The sequence below is a fragment of the Diadema antillarum genome, unplaced genomic scaffold (genome assembly GCF_040938485.1).
Source record: "Diadema antillarum isolate AM-2024a unplaced genomic scaffold, OU_Dant_1.0 seq00000659_RagTag, whole genome shotgun sequence".
In the NCBI taxonomy this organism is placed as follows: Eukaryota; Metazoa; Echinodermata; class Echinoidea; order Diadematoida; family Diadematidae; genus Diadema; species Diadema antillarum.
The window spans coordinates 741,023-764,952 of NW_027271571.1; the positions used below are offsets into that span (position 1 = coordinate 741,023).

Consider the following 23,930-nt stretch of genomic DNA (forward strand, 5'->3'; position numbering starts at 1 on the left):
AAAGAAAACGGGAGCGCGCCGGATGCACACCCCCCCCCCCGATCCGCCACTGCACTGTGTGTAAATTAACGCGTCGACATAGGGAAAAGGAACCCTCTTCCATCTTCAAAGACTAAATCCGCCAAAAATACGCGCAGAGTAGAATAAACTTGGATCGCAGATCTGACACATATTATACCAGTGTATACACTGAAACAATTTGCGGTAAAGTGAACTCTTCCGTACTTCTAAAAAGTGTCATGCTTTATCATGCACATAGGAAGATTTCGGTCACGTGGACATCCCCGCCAACTTCAATCCTCCTGCCGAGCACGACCTTGGTGAAATGGGACCAGGACCTAGTGTTTACGGTGTCTATGCGGAGTCAGTCGTAATCGTTAACGCCAAACAGATCCGATTCGTGAATTTAGACTACAGGGGAAACGGACCAGGTGTGTAGGTCTTTTTCCTTTATGTCCTCTCTTCACTCCCCCTGTATATTACCTGGCTCTCAATATGAATTTATAAGATTTCCCTTGCTCGCTCCAATGGCCCCTTCTGCATTTCATTATCGCAGCCCCCTACGAGCCTCTGAGCATTCTCTGGCGTAGGCCCATAATATTAAAGTTACTGGTGGTCTGATGATGTCTATAATATTATATGACTGTGCATGTAAAAAAGGCCTACATTTGGAGGTAATTAATCCGTTCCTTACAGGATTTCAAATTATCACTATCTTTGCACAGGGTCCCAGGCAATACGATAAGCGTTACGGTTTTTGCCGCTCATAATTATTGTGAATTTCATTCTTAATGTTTAAGGATCTGAATTCCTTTCAGTAAAAATCCATCAGTCGTCATAATGGGGACTACCAAACAAAGAGTCACATGTCACTACTTCTCTTTTTTTTAAAGGACGTTATATTGTATCAGATGTTTTACAATATATATTCGTTTTCCCTATATCGCAAACTTTGTTTTCAAGTCTTTGATTGGGTGATCAATTATATCTAATTCCTGTCAAAATTAATTTCTTTTTTTGAATCAAAACATGAGTTAACACGGTGTGCATATGAGAGAGCAATACAGTAAAATCACTAAAAATACATATAATTCCTTTTAAACAATTTTGCTTGCCATGACAATGAAAGGTAAGTTCAGACATGTTCAACAAAAATGGAGCATAGAGACCCAATAAAAAACAGCACTTGTACTGTAACATGCGGCCTTTCAAAGAAAATCTAAATTAATGGACAAGTAATAAATCTATATCTTATAGACATATATTTATAGCTCAAGACTCATGAAGACAAACTCAGAACGGGACATGGGACAGATGATACAAAGACGAGAAAAAGATAGGGGCTACATTAAAGATAATGTCTACAGAGAGAGAGGAGAAGTAGAAGGAGATTGATTGACAGATATGGTGATTGATTGATTATATTCTGCATTTCTTTTTCATACATAAATTGTCACACAAATTCAATATTAAACAAGGTTATTTAGTACCATATTGCTTTATCTAATAGTTGAAACAGGCAAGTGATTAACTAAAATGTACGACATTATTGCATGATAATACAAAATTAAGACGAGCAAGTGATGTTTTATACATACAATTATGCAAACTGGAGAATAACATGTACCTGCCGTTCAAAAAGACAAATTCAGCAACTCTCAATACTAGTATATGGAGAGTGATCATAATGACCTGAAACGTGAGCTTCCTGCATGAGATGGCATGACACATTTACAATCTGTATACGCCTGAAATGGAAAGGTTAATACTTAAGAAATAATGACATTAGATGATTAATTTGTTAGGGAAATATCATTTCATTATATGAGACAAGATTTGAGTTTTCCCCTAAAGAATGGAGGGTTCGAGTTAATTTTAATCTCATTGTCAAGGGGAGGGAGGGTGCTAATGTTTCATGTGCGGCCAAGGTGCAGCGCTATAGAAAGAAGAAAAAAAAACAACTAAAGGCGGAATCTTCGGCTTTTTCGTCTTAGTTTGTTACTTTGTGTGTGTGTGTGTGTGTGTGTGTGTGTGCGTGCTTTCGTGTTTATTACGAAGCTTTAGATTTTCGACGTCCAGAGGGAAAAATAAACCTGTTCTGCGCATGCGCAAAATTACTTATCGAAATCGATCTTGCGTCGTCTGGTATTTCACGGTCGACTCTGGGCCAAATTCACGACGCAGAGAACTACTTGATGCAATGATCACATGGCGTCGCCATTTTACTTTGTATAGGCTGCGTCTTTGTATTATCTAAAGCTACTTTGCAACACGACACAGGGAGAGAGGAGAACGGCCAACGCAATCGTCGTACGAGCGTATCGCAAATCTATAGCTCTCTGTTTACCATGCAATAAGAAATGAAGCGTTGTTGAAAATGCTCTTATCTTGAGTGTTCAGGAATTTTCAAGCCTTTCTTAAAGTGAAATTATACGCTGTCCAAAAGTTTTGTCATGATTATGAATAAAAGAGATGGTGGTGCCATTTAAAATGCATTTCTGACCCTGTTTGAAACGCTATAATTGGCGATCGTTTTATGAGTCAATAAGATTTATTTTTTCAATAATTATACCCTATAATCGCACTCTGCAGATGCTTTCATGTGGGCGGGTGAAGGCAATGAACCAGATAGTTCTGGATTCATAGTTCCAGATGAAACTGGAAGGTAAATATGTCGCACTATTCACTCTCTTTCTATCCTATGTGCCTATCACTTTTAACATTCCTCATGGTTATTTCTGGTATTACTGACAGCGTAATAATATCATCACCAGCTCCTTTGCCACCGTCATATCTAAGCCTATTTCCAGAGATGCCAAGTTCAAAAAACTTTTATGAGTGAGATTTTTATGACTCGGCGTCTCGGCGCTCGCGCGCATGCGCACGCGAACGAGGAGGGTGTCCCCCTCCCATGGTAGGGAGCTTTTTTAAATTATTAGCTCTTAATGAAGCGATCTGACACATACTTAAGTGACTATCTTTTACTAATTTTGAAAGGCAAAAGTGAAATATACCTTCAATTGCAACTATCACTTTAATCCTTTGAGCTATGCTCCTTATTTTTGGCCCAAATTGCAGACTTCACCAGATGCGTGAGAAAAATGGGTGACATGCGTGAGATCGTGAGACAGACACTAAATGCTTGAGTCTCACGCAGAATGCGTGAGACTTGGTAGCTCTGCAATTTCATTTCTTCCAACAAGTTCAACCACCGACGACAGCAATTTATTGTTCGCAAAATCCAATTCGTACGTGCGTTGGTTAATACACAATGCTCTTACGCATGATTATTTTTTGAAAGAAGGCCCTTCTTTTAGTATAACTGCAGAAGAAGTGAGCGTGAGGTCATCACACGAGATAGAGAGCAGCCACCAGCGCAACAGGCAAGAACCAACGAGAGGGTCCGTTCGCATTTTATTTTTCTTGTGCTGTGGAATATATTTCGCTACTTATAATTTGCAACAAAAATCATGAAAAGCCAGCATACATGATTGTGTAGCCCTGTTCAAAGAAGCTTCTGTATAATACATTTTGCACTGATGGCCGAACCTATTGTTCGAAGCGACTAACTGAATAAGCCATTTCGTAATTCGACTTTGCGCATGAGCAGAAAAAAAGTCAATCAAAGTTTGCCATAACAGTTATGTTGGTTTGAATTCATTGAGATGAGCATCTGTGATGTAATTATTATTCATGTATCATTATTAGTAGGCCTACTTGCCAGCACATCAACCTGACAGCGATAAAGTGTTCATTCAAGCCTAGGATTTGGCAAAACTAATAGAAATAGTTTGTTACTGCATACGATGCATAATCATGAATTATGCATTAGTTGGTTTCACACGTACGCAATTTAGCGGAATATAAATCTCGGGATTTTCATCGCGATCGAAATCTCGAGATTTTTGCCCGTGTGGACACAAAAATCCCACCAATTATCGCGGTCAGCATCGTGATGCAAATCCCAAGAAAGCTGGGGTTTATCGCAAGAATTATCCCGACCGTGCGAATGCTGGACCAAGTTTAAAGACAGACCATCTCTTCTGCATGCAAATTTTTGAAGATTTGGTTGAGAACACTTAGGTATTGAAGAAAACACGATTTGGAAACCTCCTGTAAATTTGTAACTCAAGAGGGTCTTTTGTTGCGTTAAATTGACCGTTAAGATTCGAATATTTTTTTCGTACTACGAAAAAAATTACACATCTAAACTACTAGTCTATAGTTTTACGGACCTGTGTGATGCACTTAAGTAGTTCATGTAAGTGGTGTGTTGTTATTTGCCATAAAGTAAAAGAAGCTGGTGAATTATTCCATTCTGACAGCTTTAACATGCATATCTTTTGTTCGAAGTATAAGTATTATATTACAACCACAGGAGGATTAATGCATGCAGCTGTGCCTAGTACACAGAATACGTTACGGTTAGCGTTTGGAACATTATTTGAATTTTAAAAGGCTAACAACCTTCAAATTTCACAGAAATGTTATAGCTTTACAATAGTCTTGTCATTTTGGTGGAATATATCGTGTTCTGTGCTATTTGGGAAGGAATGCAAAAGGGATGGCCTATCTTTAATAATCTCGAGAATTTATATCCCATCATTCAAAGCGCACATCACAACAGCGTGCGCACCACACCACCTTGGCACGCAAGAACAAAGAGCACTAGCCGGGTTCACACGTACACCAATTAGCGGGATACAAATCTCGAGATTTGCATCGCGATCGTCATCCCGAGTTTTTTGCACGTGTGGACAGAAAAAACCCGAAAATTAGCGGGATAAGCATCGCGATGCTAATCCCGAGAAATCTTGCGCTGGTTCGTCAATTAGCGGGATAATTGGCCCCGCGCTGGTACGTGTGAACGGTCGGGATTAGAATCTCGAGTTTTTATATCCCATCATGCAAAGCGCACATCACAACAGCGAGGCCTCTGCGAAGAGGTCCTTCACCTCTATGGAGAACAATAACAACAGCGCGCGAACCACACAACTGACGCGTAAAAGACAATGGACAAAGGTATAAGTGCGCGCAGGCAGTGATAGAGAAGGGAGCTGTGTGACCCAGCTTGCAAGCTTGGCTGTTATCTCTATCGGCAATTAGCGGGATAATTTGGTACGTGTGGACGCTCACCAAATTAGCGGGATACCGATCGCGATCGCTATCCCGCTAATTTGGTACGTGTGGACGCTCGCAAAAAAACTCGGGATGGGCATCGCGATCGTCATCCCGCTATTTTGTACGTGTGAACCCGGCTACTGAGAGGCGCACGCAGTGAAGCGCACTGTGTGCGTCAATTAGCAGGATATTTCTGTCCGTCTGAACATTTGCAAAAAAAAAAAAAAAATAAAAAAAAAAAAATCTAGAGATTTGGATTGCGATCGTTATCCTGCTATACAGTCAGACCGCAACGCCCTGAAAAGCCTTCGTATTTATCGTACGCGTATGCATGGACCTCGCGGACATGAATACGTAATGAGCTGGGAGACCACTATTTTAGAGTGTCTGTAAATCTAAACGACATAAGCAATCTACATGATTTATACATCGATAAACAGCTGAAGAGTTGTACTTTGATGAAATTCGACCACTTTAAAGGTTATGACATATTAAATATACTTAACAAGGGATTTATAAAACATAAAATTTGCATATTTTTCACTTTCTTTGGGTGGTACATTATACCAATGAAATAAACGTGGACCAAGATGGAAGAGGTATGAAATGAAAGGGAATATATCATTCCATGAAAACGTAATAATTTCATGTGGACTGATTCTATGAACGGGTCAGGTTGCAAGATAAATCATTGCGTTGTACAGTTAATTTTTGACGAGATTTCAGTTTGCCGCGAATACGCGTACATGATTGGTTAATTCCCTCTGAGTAGAGAGTGGTGGAGAGTTGAATGAACTTCGAGGAATGACAGCAAACGTGTACTAGCACTGTACATAACAGTAATACACTGTGTTGATGACAGTGTAGGACCCTATGGTGTGTGTGTGTGTGCGCACACAATGTACATACATACGCGCTGGGGGTCAGGCAACTGCAACAAGAACAACACTCCACTCTGATTGACAGCGCAGCTCAATTTTGGCTTGGATTTTGTTTACACAACTACATGTAGATAGAGTAATATGCATTGATTAATAGCATATAAATCAATAATAAAAGATCTAGCACTCATTTTGCTCACATGATCAGTTCTTTGGGGCTTTCTATTTTGTATTAGAATAATCATTCGAGTAATTTATCTAATGATACCCTGGGAGCACATGATCATTCATGTATCTTAAATTGCTACACTATGGTTTTTTACTCGACGAGAATTTCAATTTTTATAGGTTTCTTACTGTGCTATTGTAGCAAGTATCTCTAAAACGTTGACTGTCATTAATGTGGTGATTCAACCTATGAACGGGTCGGGTGAACAATGAATAGAAAGCCTTGTTTTGTCTCAGGGTCGTTTTGGTTTGGATTTTGTTTACACAACTACATGTAGATAGAGTAATATGCATTGATTAATAGCATATAAATCAATAATAAAAGATCTAGCACTCATTTTGCTCACATGATCAGTTCTTTGGGGCTTTCTATTTTGTATTGGAATAATCATTCGAGTAATTTATCTAATGATACCCTGGGAGCACATGATCATTCATGTATCTTAAATTGCTACACTATGGTTTTTTACTCGACGAGAATTTCAATTTTTATAGGTTTCTTACTGTGCTATTGTAGCAAGTATCTCTAAAACGTTGACTGTCATTAATGTGGTGATTCAACCTATGAACGGGTCGGGTGAACAATGAATAGAAAGCCTTGTTTTGTCTCAGGGTCGTTTTGAAAATATCGATATAATGCAGAGATAAGAATTATGGTTCCATATGTTCATTTTTTTACAATGTAAGCATTAAAAGGTGTGATTTATTTCAAAGATTCACAAACCATGTCAATTAGTCACGGATAGTAGCTCTTCATGTCGTCAATAAGTGAATCTCGTCGACCATGCACTTCGTCTCTGAATATCTCGCAAAATCTCGGGTGCTAAAAAGGACATGCGCAAAAACCTGCGCGTACGATAATTTTTTTTTTTTTTTATTTAAGCTCATTAACAGCCGCGTTGCGGTCTGACTGTATAGTAGGCCAGCCAAGACGATTTTTTCCCCTTTGGACGGCAAAATTTGTTAATGCTTAGTTTTCCAGCTGAAAGTCTTGCATAAATACTGAAGTTTAGCGTACGGCCGGATGTCAAGCGCGTTTTAGCCGAAAAAAAAAAATCCTTTTTTAGCGCAAAATTTGAAAGTATGTAAAAAATCACGATTTTCATTTTTTTATCGAAATAGTAATGGTTGATAAGTACCTTTCAAACTACAAATGTTTTATTTTCTATTTCAAGTTTAAAACCTGACTAATATACATTTGAATGTAGAATATTACACGCACATTAATGGTGCAATGAAACATAAAAACCGTGATTTACTCAAAATTGTACTTTGTGTAATTTACCAATATTTCAAAGTTTTTTTAACTACCTGAATCAATCTATTCAAAAGTGTTTATCTATTCGAAATAGATATGTTCTGATGTCACATGCATCACAGAAATTATGAGATTAGGTGAAAGATAACTTGTTTTATGGTATCCTAAATGGGACGGTGTATTTCTACGGGACGCGCATTTTGAATGAAAAATTGAGTGTATTGCGTAGGCCCATAATTATATTGTACATGCTAAGTGCGTATAGTTATTTATCTTACATAATCGGCGAAGTCAATGGACGGGTTGGAGAGTTGACTGCAAAAACCCTTTGTGGCACCTTCATATGAATGAAATGTGCTTCTTTGCCCTAAAATTACATAGAGGGGTGGTCAGTAGAGCTGTTACCGTGGCAACTGGTCATTATTGGGACAATCCCAGAAATTTTCAAATATTCATGATTGTAAAACGTACAAAAATATTAAAACAGTTTTGTGTGAAAAATGTACTAATCTAGGTTTATCAATAAAACCTAAGAGTTATATATAAATTGTTTACTATGTTCGGAAATGTTTGTCATGGAAATCGTGATAACAAATCACATTTTACTGGGAAAATTACGATACCAAATCTCCCATCCTGCATACTCACCCCCCCCCCCCCCGAGTATGCTTTGGAATGCATGGTTATTAATACAATGTTTGTTTGCATTCTCAGGCCCTGAAACGCAGCCCTGCAAGGGGTAGGCACGAAATCACTTTTACTTTTGTGATGTTATAAGGTGAGGTAGTTGCATTTTATTTCGACTTATCCTCCCGCAGAAGACTTACTAAATGTTTCTTTTATGGTGGTTGATTGTGTAAGGACTTTGAAAACCGTTTGGAACGTTGTTTGGAACGCACACTTTATTCGATGACTTAAGAATACTATATATCCCGGATTTGTGTGGAAAAGCAAGGCAAATATCACCCTACAAAAAAGGGGAAAAAAGGAAGTAGAAGTGAAATGCGTACAACGCAATAACAGCCTCATTTCCCCTTCCTGTCATTAAGTCGGTTAAATCATCGGGTCTTGCAGATTATATTTATCCTTGGCCAAGTTCTATGTCCTTGGAGCAGACATGTAACAAATGGTTTGCTTTCATTTCAATTTCTTTTTGTTCTATATTATCACATCTTTGTGAAAAAAAAATCAATTCAGTTATCACGAACACTCTAAATACCCCGTCAACCAACAAAACGTACTACACAACGTGCACACGCCCACAACAACCGTCTCACACAGTGTTCACGGACTATATCAACACACAATGAAATAAATCGAGGAAATATTAACATTTTTTTTTCAAAACAATGAATGTCATTGGCGTACATTTACTAAAATCGCAGCACTTGACATCTATGTTGCTGGTTACCAAAATGCTGATGAAAATACCATACATATTAAGAACATGCTTGAATCCTGCAAAATATAAATTTGTCTTCAACAGTATTTCGTTTTGAAAGGTAAAGAACATCAGTCTCGATTTGTGGACTTCTAAAAACAAGAAAATTTCCATCTGAAAGCAATTTTCTTAAATGATTAAAAGCATTTAAAAAATTAGTCCTCAGTGAAAATTTTTATCATGAACAAATCTCTGTGACATACATCTTGAAAATTATCTTTGAACATCTTTGAAAATCAGCAATACAAATTGCACTGACTACATTAACCGCATTGATAAACTCAATTTTTTTATGTTACATATGCTTAGTGTCCACCATCACAAACGTTACACCAGTTAGAAAAACAAAATCTTCTCTTTAAGCAGTATTTCAATATCTCTATCTTTTTCAGTTTGTGGTTACATATCCTAGCTAATTATGACTCTATACGCTGTTGCATTGAACTTTCGTCACTCATTTTTCAAAAGTGTACAGCTAAATTAAGGTGACTGCCAAATTTTTAAAAATCTACTTTTAGTCTGATATTATTCTTGTGTTCTGCAGACCAGTGTGCTAAAAATGTATGTACTGAGTGTTTGTCTCTCAGTGAAAAAAAAAATATCACCTCTCCAAAATGCGTGGGTGATGCGTCTCGCAAACACTCACTACTTTCCGTAATTCCAAGTACCAGAATACATTGCTGGGGCCCTAAATAGCTAACATATATTACAGTATTAGCAACATCACGACAATTATGGCACATGTGATCTTGACCAGTCCATTCTCTTTTTACTACTTCTTGTACTTGGTGTTTGAATTGGAACATTTATCATAATGTTCGTTCCTTTAATATACATACTATTCTTTTATATCTAAAACTAGAAAAGCATGCTCTGTGCTATTTCCCTTCAGATTCACCAAACTCTTCCTCTGTGAAGTTATCTATCTTTTAAGCACCTCAACGTGCAGTTTTCTTTTTTGCTGACCAACATGTCATATTTTTTTCTTCCATCTGATGAAGAAAGGCAAAGGTCACTTTCCCTTTTGCTGACACCCCCCCCCCCCCCAACAAAAACAAAAACAAAATACATCCCAATCTGACAGGATTAAAGTATTGGTGCTTCGGATTCAAAGGATATAACAGGATTGATTTCCATGAACTATGCAACCTGTATCTCTAGTTTCTCAAAGGCATGGTATGGAGATTCAGACTTCTACTTTTTGCAAGAAATTGGAAACCACTTCTGAAATATGAAAGAGCATCCAATTATATGAGTAATTTTAAGTTTGTGTGACTAAGATGAAGACACGGCCAAGAAATAGTAAAACAAAAAGTAACGCAAAATTATCCTAATTGAAAGTGGGTCCCACCTTTTATTTTAGGACCTCGTTGTTTTTGTACATCTCAGCAATTTCAAAACCAATTTTTAGCAAATAAATTTTGTATTCCTCTTGGTATTGTTTACTCTTTTACATTTCGTAAGAGGGTTCTCATTATTTTACCAAATCTCCATCTCAGCCCCATCTAAACCAAAACCTTTAATGCTACCCTCAAAATTGGAAATAGATTTACATCAAATTCTACTGTAAATTCTGTTTGCCAAGTAGTGTTGTGCACATTTTGATATCAGTTCTTGTTTTACCTCATCCCTAAAGAAAAAAAAAAGAACAAATAAGAACAAAAAATGATGGATTCGGAAAACTTCCTAATATATACAAGTCTTTCATACATTTATGAAATACCAAAACATTGGCCAAAACAAACGGCGACATCCCGTCAGGAGTTAGCCAAAAACTGAAATTGAAAAACAGGTTAGTCCCAAAACATCGCTCTCTTCATCACTTGCCGGGGAGCGGAAGGTGAAAAAGGGTATGAAAGAATCGTTTCAGAATCGGGCTTGCTTTTGCAAACATGACCGATTGCGGTCAGAAAAATATCCAATTCTTTCCATTTAGCTTTGTATTCCATCCCGGTCACATGTATATATATATATATATATATATATATATATATATATATATATAATATACATGTTTATTAATATTCAACCTCTATAATAGTCCTGAAAGCACATTGTGATAACATTTGAGAAGTTTAGATGGATGCATTCCATGTGTGAGGTCAGGTTCTACTGACGTCCTGCATACAGAATATGGGTGCAGACCGGATAGCCTAGCAGGGTTGTTTCTGGAGAGAGAAAGAGAGGGAGAAAGAAAGAAAAGAATATCTGTCTTTAATTCATGAGGAAAGTGACATGGTTATTTTAATCTTTAGTGAAGACAGAATGACAAATACAATGTACACTAATAAAGACAAAGAACTTGATTTCCTCCAGATGTAGTGTTTCCTTTAACCGGTATAGTATGTCTATCATATAGTAGATATTGAATGGTAGCAATAACCGTGAATACACAATGAAATATAAAATGTAGGGAACTTTGATCAAAATATCAAATTCTTTCCATTTAGCTTTGTATTCCATTCAGAACAATTTCTAGGTAGTGCTTGCCTGATACTGCAACTGGATACATTCAACACTTTCGTGCATATAATGACCCCCGTGACCTTTCACCTCGATACCCTTTAACTAATCAAAGTCTTATTGCTTAAAGGTTATGGTAACTTTGTCATCAAAAGGTTACTACCATGGTATAAAATACGCTCTACAGTCAATAAAAATCAGGGCTTCCATGGAATTTACAATAAGCAGCAAAATCACAACAGTAACTTTAATGCTACAAACCCAGATAATCATCTCTCCTGTATAAAACCAAATTTTAAGATGATCTGCTGAGTAATTTTAAGTTATTGCGAGATGAGAATAGGACAGATGTGAGTGTGAATGGATGACTGCAACAACACAATGATTCCGGAAAAAATCTTTGACAGGGCTCAAAGAAGAATAATCAGCCTTAATTCATGTGAACACATTATATCATCTTTGATGCTCTATAGCTATGTATTCCTGAAAATGAATTAAATAGGATGAAAGTCATCTTGACACCTGTAATTCCAGTAACAAATATTTGATTGTATCATGTTATCCTTTGTATGTGGATTAAGATATAATTCCCTTGCATAAATCAATTTGTATTCATGAAGTAAAATTCCTCATTTCAAAGCGTTGGCACTTACTTGTGAGCTGGAAAGGGCATTTACAGATTAGATCATGGCAGTCAAGACATCTTTCTCTCTCCCTCTCACTCTAGTTCATTCATTCATTCATTCATTCATTTCATTCATTTATTTTATTTCCACACGGCCACTTATTTCAGCCACAGGCTGTTTTTCAACAAGTCCGTGCATGTTGATAAAAAAACAACAGTTACATCACGTAATACAAAAACATCATAATACACAAAATCATACTGAAGAAAAGGAAGGAGAGGAAGAAGAAGAAAAAGAAGAAAAAAAAAACAAAAAAAAAACAAAAAAACTTGAGCTTACAGGCTACGTATCACATTCTCTATCCCCCCCCCCTACAGACACTACACAAAATCTATGTACATGTTTAAACTTTTACATGATAATACACAAGCAAATATACACAAAACACATGACTCCATCGCTGATGTCTCGTTAATAAAACAAACAACTATATATTCAATTTAAATCTAGTAAAGGACTTTTCTTTCAGATTTCTAGGCAATCGATTCCACTCTTTAATTCCTCGAAATGAAAAACTCCGTTTCTTAATTTTGGTTCGTGGTTTAAACAACTCAAAGCATTTATACACATTTCTTAAACCATAATAATATTCTTTAAAAACAAAATGTTTTACAAATTCTCCCGGTATCATATCATATGCAATCTTATACATCATATACAAAATTTGCTTATTTCTCCTATCAGATAGATTATCAATTTTCACAATATCAAACAAATCCTGACTGGGAAAACTCCAATCCTTCTTCAATATAATCCTGAGAGCTCTATTTTGCAATTTCTGTAATTTATCCAGTCTTCCTTTCCCAGCATTTCCCCAAATAATGCTACAATAGTCAAATCTACTCTGTATAATAGATTTGTAAAATGTAAGTGCCGCTTGTTGAGTAACACAATATCTTATTCTCTTTAACAAATAAATATCCTTGGCTATCTTTTTCGCCAGATGCTCAATATGTTTATCCCAGTCTAGATATTCATCTACGAAAACTCCAAGGTACTTACAGTGAGTGACCCGGGAAATTGGAATATTATGGACATATACATCTGGAACTTTAACAGACTTGAGTCGTTTTTTAGTTCCGATCAAAAGAAATTCACATTTGTTAACATTAAGAGCTAAACTATTCCTTCGTAGCCATTCATCGATCATCGACAAGTCTGTATTCAGCGTCTCAGTTACGGACTCAAGATCATTACTAGCATAATAAAGGCAAGTATCGTCAGCATATAACGAAATTTTGCACTTACGCAAACACAATGATAAATCATTAATGTATATAGCAAAAAGTGAAGGGCCTAGGATTGAACCCTGTGGTATTCCACACTGTATCTTTTGTTGAGAAGATTCAACTCCATTTACACACGTATATTGCATACGATTGGTAACGTAGCTAGTGAACCATTTGATTGATAGTTCATCAACCCCTATGAGCCGCAGCTTTTTTTAAAAAGGATTTGATGATCAACTGTGTCGAACGCCTTTTGTAGGTCAAGGGTGACAACTCCGACATACTGGCCTTTGTCTAGACTCTCAGACCAGTCTTCCGTGACATTGAGTAGAGCTGTCGCGGTAGAATGCTTTGGTCTCAAACCACACTGAGTGCTACTTAGGATGGCGTTCTGATCAACGTAAGAGTATAGTTGATCGAATGCCAACTTTTCAACAATTTTAGAAGAGACAGACAGAATTGATATTGGCCGATAATTGTTCATATCGCTTTTATCGCCCGTCTTATGTATCGGAATAACACGTGATTCTTTCCAATTCATAGGGGAAACACCCTGACTGAATTATAAATTTATAATATACGTAAAAGGTTTAACTATAACATCAGCTACCATTTTCCAGAAGGCAGCCGGTATATTGTCGGGACCACAAGCCTTATTTTCTTTGAGATTCTTAATAACATCTAAAACTTGTTGTTCAGTTACCGGTTCAAAACAGAAAATACTGTCACACTTAAATAGGGATACATCACTGGAAATAGATTGCATGTTTTCATTGAAACAGGTATTGGCAGAAACTTGAACTCTTTCCTGTATTTTTCGTCCAATATCAATAAAATGATTATTAAAACCATCAGCCATTTCAACCCTATCTGTAACTTCAAAATTATCTTTTTTGATACATGAAACTTTCACAGAATTAAACTTATGTGGCATTAAACATTTTAAAGATTGCCAGATTTCAGCCGATCGACCATTACTTTTATTAATACAGGTTGTAACATAATTCTTCTTCTCTATTCGGATACGTGCAGTAACTCTATTTCGTAAATGTTTATAGTGTTTCCAATCTTCAGATAAGCCTGAAATTTTTGCTTTTTTCTTCTGTTCATTTCTTTGTCTTATCAAAATCAAAACATCATTACTAATCCATGGGGATTCTTTTTTCTTAATTCGGGTTTTTCTTATGGGTGCATGTCGATCAATTACACGTAACAGTGCTTTTTCAAACATATCATACGCCTCCTTTACATCATCCATTGATTCAATTTCTTCCCATGATAAAGCTGCAATATCCTCCCTAAGTTTTTCATTATCGACTTTATTCATTTTTCGTCCCACTTTATACCTGTGTTCATTTTCCTTACCACAGTTCTTTTTCCCGATCGTACAAAAAACAAAATAATGGTCGCTGAACGCCGTTTCAATGACGTCAGCTCTACCAATTTTCTCAGATTCATTCGTCCAGATTAAATCAATCAGAGTCCCCGCGTCTTTTGTCACTCTTATGGGGGAAGAAATTAATTGTTTATAATTAAATCTTTCCATTATTTCACACAATCGTTTCGTATAATGAGGCTTATCTATCTTCATAAGGTCACAATTCATATCACCTAGTATTACACAATCACGGCTTGTTGAGTCGAGTCTCTCTAATACTGATTCAAACATATTTATATTTGCAGCATTGGAGTTGGGCGGCCTATACCAGTTAACAATACACGTGGAAGGGGTGTGTGGTCGTTTAACCTCAATGACAATCATTTCTAAATCGTAAACAAAGAAATCCCTTTTAACAACATAGTCTATATCTTCTCTGATAAAGACAGCAACACCTCCACCTGATCTGTTTCTATCTCTGCGCTCGATGAAATAACCTTCACAAGAAATTTCAGAATCTTCAATAAGATCAGAGAGGTGGGTTTCACTTAAGGTCAGGATATGTAAGCCTGTTTGCTTGACAATGAGGCGTATTTCATCTATGTGCTTTACCAAGGAAGAACAGTTTAAATGAGCAATTTTCATACCATTGCACTTGTACAAAGTTCGAAATTTTTCTTCAATTATCGGTGGAGTTCTCGTATTTTGATCAACTAATCCACTCCTTTCCATACATTTCTTCTTGGGTTCAGTAAATGAGGACGAATGAAAAGGTAAGTATTGGAAAATGCATTTTGTGCATCTCCAATTGATAAATGAGTAATGAATGTCATCATATTGTTCTTTATTTATTCCCGCACAAGTAGTGTGCATCCAGGCAGAACATGAAGTACATTGTAGTCCCCTCTGATTGTTTTTACTGCTTTGGCACATGATACACAGGGGTATCTTAGAGTCATGAAAATATCAAGCAACTTTTAAATGAATCAGTGCAATAAGAAAAAAAAAAAGAAATTCAAATGACTGGTGTCAAATAAAAATTACCAACGGAATGTGATGTGAACTCAAACTCAGCATGTCCACGTGTTGCTGGCACCTTGATAAAAAATAGAAAAAGAACAATACATCACAGCGTATTACACTTACAATGATTATCATACATAATGCACCATATCATTATTTAATGGAAATTAAATTGATTAGAGACTACAGACGTATTTTCATCTGTGCACACATTAAACATTTGTGACAACGCCATTTCCAATTGACATGGTTCAGAAATATTTCATTACGTACTTGATTTGATTTATGTTTGATTTTTATATTATTTCCTCTTCAATAAACAGAATACTGTTCTTTCATAGGACCCTCTGCAATAGAACATGCCATTTAATAACAGATTTTTTCCCTTTGTATACGAATGGAGATATAAGATTCTTCTCCTCTCTTTGTTTGCAAATTACTAGTACATTGTTTTGTAATGCAGCTGTCAATGTGAAAACATGCTTGTTACAATTTATTCGAATGGGATATGAATATTTAATATCAATGTATTTAGACTTGGCATTATTTCAACTGGGCATTTAATTGATACATTTCATACTCAAACACTTAGTATCTTAGTAACTTAGTATTGAACAGCTATTTCAAATTAGGCCGCTATACACATAATCTATTTCAGACATTTACACTTTCTTACCTTCTAGTTGTTCTGCACTTCGTTGCGAGTTAGAAAGAGTCCAGCCTTTACAATTAGATTTTGGCAAGTCAGGATATGTCACTCTCTGGCGAAGTTTGAAGGCAAAACTCAGTCTGTCCACTTGTTGACACATCTAGCTGAAAACAGAAATCAACAAAACTCAAATAAATCATTTTTTTAATCTATAAAGCAGAGCATTATAACCTAACAGTGAACAAAAAAAAAAGTAAATTTGAAATTTGATTCTTTTGAAAAGGCATCTTGGCATTGACATAATTTCCTTTATTCCTTATGTAAATGAATTATAAGTTATCTCTTTTGTTGAGATGTGATTTCCCCCTTTTTAAAAAGTAAAAAACAAAAACAAAGATATCCAGGTTTCAGTATATCGATCTAAACGATCAATTTTAAAAAAAAAGCAATGTTTATATTTATTCAAATGAAACTGTATTCCTTGATACATTAATTAGGTAGATCGAGAGATTACGCACGCACACGTCTACACACATTCGCTCGCACACACGCTGCAGCGCGGGGTTACTGGAAAATGTTCGAAAATGCATTTTCTGAGTGTCTGCATCTTCGAAATTTTGATTAGATTTTTTTTTTCCAAGGAAACTAGAAATGATATTGGCACATTCAATTAAAGAAGCATTTTTAGTTTTATAAAACGTTAAATTACTTTTGGAAGATGATCTAATCAGCTTGGAAAAACAAACTTTGCAGAACAGTAATCAATATGTGAATATTATTTCGAGAAAACAACACTCAAACATTTGAGAGTCCCATCATTATATGCATGGTGTACAAAATGACTTTTTAAAATGCTAAGAAAACACATTTAAGATTGCAATTTCATTAAAAGGGACAATTGAAACTCATGATCTTTCCAATATTAATTGAATGCAAACAAAAAATAAGAATCGCAATTTTTGACATGCTTCTGAATTTTGCGCTAAAAATGACATTTTTCGGCAAAAATGCGCTTGACATCCGCCCGTACGCTGTTCCTCAGTATTTTTGTAAGACTTTCAGCATGAGAACGGAGCATTAACAAAAAATGCCGTCGAATCTTTTTCTAGAGCCTTTTTTGAGGTTTGGCTGGTCTACTTGCATGTATTTCTGTTTGTGCGAACGCTTGCAAAACACACACAAAAACTCGAGATCTGGATCGCGATTATTATCTGTATGTGTGAATGCGGCCGTTATGTCTCTTTGAAACTAATGCAGTGCCTAAAGCCCCTTTTACACTTTCCCGGATCGCATCACGGATGACCACGGATCGTCGATCCAGGATCATACGTACTGTTTCCGGCATGACCGTGTTGACTCCGTTAAGTCATCCGGCATCATCCTTGATCATCCGTCATGTCCGCGGAAAAAAATAAGCTTGCTTAATTTTTCATCCCGGACATCACGGATGAAAATCAATACGAAATCTTCCTTGTTGGCACCGTCTACTCCGTGTTGCCTCCGTATTCCTTCCTTGTAGGCACTGGCTACTCCGTGTTGCCTCCGTACTCATTCCGGGACAATCCGTAAAGACATCGGGACGTCCGTATTAGCATTGGCTCCATTCGGGATGAAAAATTCGTGTATTTTGCCAATACAAGCTCATAAAGTCAATGAAATTTGCTCACATCTTCCCCCATCAGTACAGCCATCAACCCCTCATACTGTTCGTACAGTGGTCGTCTGAGAAGCTTGAATGACCCACACACACCTCCTTGTTGTTTTTTGTGTTTTGATTAGTTTTGCTTTGTTTTGCTTTGTTTATGTCATGATTTTCCAGAAAAATGAGTTTGAAACAAAGAAATTTGCCTTTATGGTGTCGAGAAGTAGAAAAGAGTGTAGGCTGCTGCAGATTTTCTGGTGTGCTTGTTATACTTAGCTCTGGAGTCATGCCGCCCGAGAGTGATAAAGTATCAAAAGCAAATCAAGAGTCATCTATCAACATTTTAGGGATATCCGTGTAAGGACCGCGAAGGGACCCAGTTGCATCCGTGCTCTTCCTTGATATCTATTTATTTATTTTATTTATTTATTTAGTCATATTTATACAGGGTGGCCCTATCAGTAGTCAATGCACTGTTCTCCCTAGAGGCCCTGTGTCACAAACTCATTCATAAAAGTCAAACTTAACAGACAAATAACACTACAGAAATATACAACAGAGATTACAGAAAATGGATCTAACAAGATCTACATATATCAGATAACAAATAACCCAGGTTATGAGGCGAAATGTTTCAAATAATTACAGCAAAAGGTAGCTTTTGAAGGAGAACTACGTATAATTGCAGGAAGTGCATTCCAAAGCATAGCTCCAGAGAAAGAAAAAGCCCTTTTCCCACTCTCAGAGGTGACTCTGGGCAAAACAAGACCATGGGTGCCCGCCCTTCTTGTCCTGTACCGATGTGTACTACTGCATAGCGTGAAGCGATCAATCAAATAGGAAGGAGAAGAACCATTAATTACATCATATAAGAGCTTAGCCCGATGGAACCGCCAACGTTCCTCCATGGGAATCCAATGCAAAGTTTTGAACATTTGAGAGGAGGGTGTTAAAGGATTTGCTTTCAGTATTATCCTTGCCATTTGTTTATGCTGTTTGATCAGTATCGACCTGTTGCGCTGATTGCAATTCGTCCAAGCATTACAGCAATAGTCAAAGTAAGGTAAGACCAATGCATTACCAAGCAATCTAGCGCTGTCAAGAGTTAGATATTTTCTAACTCGTCTGAGTAATGCTAATCTGGTTGCTATCTTTTTTGAGGTATATTTGATTTGCTCTTGCCAGCTAAGATGCTGGTCCATCCAGACCCTAAATACTTCACACTTTGGACCTGTTTGATAATTTCATCATTCACCTTAAAGACCATATTCAGATTGGACTGAACAAACTTCTGTTGTGTGCCAACAACAAGTACCTGTGTTTTATCTACATTGAGTGTGAGGTGATTCTCATCTAACCAAGACTTCACTTTCTTGAGTTCACGGTTTAAAACCATTTCTATTCTTTCAGGATTTGGGTCACTGAACATCATAACAGTATCATCTGCATACATCATTATATCACATTCATCAACTACTCTTGGCAGGTCATTCATGAAAATAGTAAACAATAGAGGTCCTAATATGGACCCCTGCGGTACTCCAACCTTTGTTTCATGAATGACAGATTTCTTTTTTTGAACAACAGTATACTGAGTTCGCTCATTTAAGTAGGAAGTAAACCACTTAAGAGCTGTTCCCTCAATACCGTACATTTGTAACTTCCTAAGTAATATCGCATGATCTACTGTGTCAAATGCCTTCCTTATATCAAGGAAGACAAGACCAGTCAAACTTCCTCTATCCATATTCCTCAATAAGAGGTCAGTAACAAAAGTCAAAACAGTATGAGTGGAATGGCCCTTTCTGAAACCCGACTGATGGGGGGTAAGTAGACCATTGTCAACAAAGTAATCATGGAGTTGGTTGTGTACACTTTTTTCAAGTATCTTGACAATAACAGGTAGTACTGAAATTGGTCGGTAATTGTCAATGTTAGTCTTGTCTCCTCCTTTGTGAATTGGGGTTACTTTTGCCCGTTTCCAACAAGGGGGAATAACACCTGCTCGAATGGAACAATTATACATCTCTGTAACTGATTGTGCTATGACAGGTGCTGCCAACCTGAGCAAATGACTACTAAAACCATCTAGACCAGAGGATTTGGCTGCTTCAATGGATTTTAGTTCCTTTTCAACAAATTCTTTATCAATGTCAGTCAAAGTAAATGTGTTCATAGCATGCCCTCTATCTAACAATAAAACAGGTGACTGATTTTGCAAATGGAACCTTGAAACAAGTTCACTCCCAATTGATACAAAATACTTGTTGAACATAGTTGCAATTTTGAGAGGATCACATTCTACTTCATCACCAAGTGACAGACTCAATGGGGTGAACCTCACACTGGTGGGCGCTATTTCTTTCAAAATTTTCCACAGTTGCCTTGGATTGTTTTTATTTGAAAATATCCGTGTTAGCTCCGTATCTTTTCCGCTGTAGTCCGCGTTCATTCCTTGTCTGTCCGTGTAGGCACCGTACTTGTCCGTGTAGACACCCAGTTGGGATCGTATTCACACCGGCATTGAGAGGAAAATCGATATTTTGCATGCCGGAACACCACGGATGACGATCCGTGGTCATCCCTGTAGCAATCCGTGAAAGTGTAAAAGGGCTTTAGCGTTGACGTCCTTTAGGACGCGCAGACAAGCCTATATAGGCGCAGGGTTGCGGAAGCAGATTCTGTCATTTCGGCATCGATCCTGTCCGCGTCAGACGCGGAAAAAGTGTGCGAATCGGCTTGTCCTTGGACTTTCCCAGGAATCTCTGCGGACTGACCGCAGACATTCCTAGAAGTGTCCTAGGAATCACTCAGGAAGAGTGCGAAATACCCCGGAATATGCTAATCGTATAGCCGGAGAGCGCGGACACATCCAGGATTACACCAGGAGTGGTAAAATCATGAACGAGGACAATCAGGATGACTTGCCGACTATAATAAGTTAGATACACGAACAGTATAAGGGAATAGGGCAAGGTTATAAATTGGGAGCCGACTTTCGATTTTCCTCATTTGACTGCTAGCCGTCATGGATGTCACACCATCCGAGTTCACTTTGCCTTATTGCTTCAAATACAAGCTGTGAGAGATGATCAGATGGCACTGGTCATGGTCCCCTTTGAATGGGTAACGATGGTCCAATTCTAACAAGTGAAATATCAATTTCAAGCTTAGAACTTAGTACTTTGATATAAGTATTAAAAAAAATTGACCTATTTCCACTTTTGCGGGTTTTGAGTTGGACGGTCACACTTGAAACGTACAAAACGATGTACTATGTCATGGCAACTATTAAAAATTGCTCAAATGAATATGATTTCTGAAAAGAACGAAACAAAAAAAAAAAAACATGTTCGGCTTCACCTAACATATCCTACTCCTGAGACTGTAACTTGGCTAGAACAATATTGAGGGACGTTATTTAGCTGCCGCTGCCTCATACGCAAGAAGAAGAAGAAGAAGATTCAGTAGGAGTGGTGTTCACAGACCTCCCTCCCCCTCCCCCTCCCCCTCCCCCTCCCCTCCCCCTCCCCCTCCCCTCCCCCCCCCCCCAAGAAAAAGTAAAGATATCGTGTCGACATGCTCGGCTTCACCTTTACTCGGTCACAACTTTCTGTATAAGTGATAGCGTAAGAGTCTTTTAAGTAGGCAACCGTACTAGCGATCTCATAATACAAATTAGAAAAAAGATTATTCTATGTATAATTACATTGATTTCCCCGTGTACCTGAGATAGATTCGGATGTGGATCCTGTCTTCCTAGTGCCCTTCGGCTTTTCTTTTCTTTTTGAGGATTCCAGGTATAATTGGCACGTCCATTAAAAAAAATGTTAGTACACATACTTGTATAATCATGCATGTACATCTGTGTCCGTTACATAGCTATTTTTGCTCCGACTATTCAATCGTATTAACAAAATTAGCAGAATGTCGACCTCGGCTCTCTTTGCCCACGACTGTCAGTGTTACAGCATAAGGGCATTTAAAAAGAAAACAAAAAGCAAATTGACCCAAAAACTTTGCGAAGCCATTGTAATTATATAAACAAGGCCGACCTTTAGCCCCAGTCACATAGACATGCCGGATCACCCCGGATCTGATCCGGGGTGATCCGGGGAGAGATCCGTGTTGACGCCTTGGGAATCCTTAGAGGTGAGTGCAGATCTGTGTAGGTCCGGGGACATCCGGGAGGCCAACACGGCAACTTTTGGAGGTCAAAAGCATCTGGCGTCATCAGGGGACTGCCGTGTTGGCCGAGCAATCCGGGATGGTCCGTGTGGCAGCCTGGAACAATCGTGTAGGCGCCGTGAGTATCCTTGGCAGTCCAAGGACATTCATGGCTCATCAAGGCAGCTACACGGATCTACACGGCAGTCACACGGCAAATACACGGACCATCACAATCAAATACGGTATTACAGGGATCAACACGGATCTACACTGCATGTCCCTACGTGAGAAGAACGAGAAAAAGATTGATGAAAATCTAAAATCAACTCGCTTTTTTTATGGTAGATTTTCGTCTGTCGGCGTGGTACGTATAGCTGCCGTATTGGTCCGGGTAGACGCCCCGATAGTCTGTGTAGACGCCGTACTCTTCCAGCATGGACCGTGTAGTTACGGGGGGGGGGGGGGGTCCGGAATGATCCGTGTAAGCGCCGTGTAGATGCCCTGCTGTTCCGGCCTCATCCGTGTAGCTGCCATGTTGATACCGTGTGTACAGTCATCAACGCTCGTCGACGCTCCATCCAGGGCAAAACTATCCCGGAACTCCCCGGATCATTACCAGCATGATCCGGGGATCGCCGTTTAGATCCTTGAGGATCTGTGTTTATAATCAACCATGTGAATGCGGCTTTTCTTTCGCGTCAATAGCGTCCGGAGTTTGCAGGGAGTTCTGAATGCAGAGTAACACAGTTTCCAAGTGCGTGTATTTAATATGTTTAATCTTATATAACTTTACATATAATTTCTATATGATATTACGGCTGGGGGTGTCACGTAGGCATGCAGGTTCATTATCATATGCCATAATGATAATGATATTCATTTTCCATCTAATTTTCCTGGTGGGTATGTTAAGCTCCGCTATTCTACGGGGATACTCCGATGCCACAATCACCATTACTTTGCCCGAGGGGAAGACCGTTTTCGACATTGGCCATATCGGCATCTGGTGTCGAGCGTTCTCGGCTGATTTTGGCCACATCGACATTCCCGCGGCTGACACGCTGAATATTCCGCCCACTCCTCTTGCAGATGTTCCACCCATGTTAACAACCCAGCAACCTCCTCCGGTATGAATGTATGTCTGGTACATAATCACAAACTGTGCAGTTCCATGCCGCATTCTAATGAAACATTGACAGAGGATCAAATTCTTTTGTTTCTGTGACGTTATGAAGATAATGATATTTTACTTTCGCATCTCTGTTCTTTTGATATTTACTGTACTATAAAACAAAAACAAACACAAAACTCGTTGAACAGGACATTGTCGAATAAGATATCGATATAGATCTTTGAAATAATTTAAAAGGAAAGACTGATTTAGGCTATAACCATACACATCAATTACGAATTGGCGAATTGTATATTTTCTGTGATATTCATGATCACCAAAAACAGTACATCATCAGTATTGAATGTTATCGTATGTTTATTGTCATGGTTTTGCTCTCTGAACTAAGTTGATCAAATAGCTCAGGTTTGTCAGAAAGTACGTAGACAACAATTTCGGTGTGTGTGTGTTTTTTTTTTTTTTGGGGGGGGGAATCATTTTGAATCAAATGAATGTCCATTGAATTTCATGTTCAAGAAATCATAATCAACAAAAATAATTGGGAAGCAGTAACATCAAAGTCTTACGTAAAATGTGAAAACTTGAAGCGCCATTAACTTACGTATTATCCATTACATTTTCATGTTTAC

General features: G+C 37.9%; 1 protein-coding gene across 1 annotated transcript in view; it reads left to right on the top strand.

Annotated features, from left to right (window-relative positions):
* LOC139736635 (protein Skeletor, isoforms B/C-like) overlaps positions 1-23,302 on the top strand; it is a 33,796-nt gene extending 10,494 nt beyond the window's left edge. The window contains exons 5-7 of the mRNA XM_071647386.1: positions 264-431; positions 2,593-2,665; positions 23,083-23,302. Coding sequence (XP_071503487.1) covers positions 264-431; positions 2,593-2,665; positions 23,083-23,302 — 461 coding nt within the window. The remainder of the gene's footprint in view (positions 1-263; positions 432-2,592; positions 2,666-23,082) is intronic.
* The last annotated feature ends 628 nt before the right edge of the window (positions 23,303-23,930 follow it).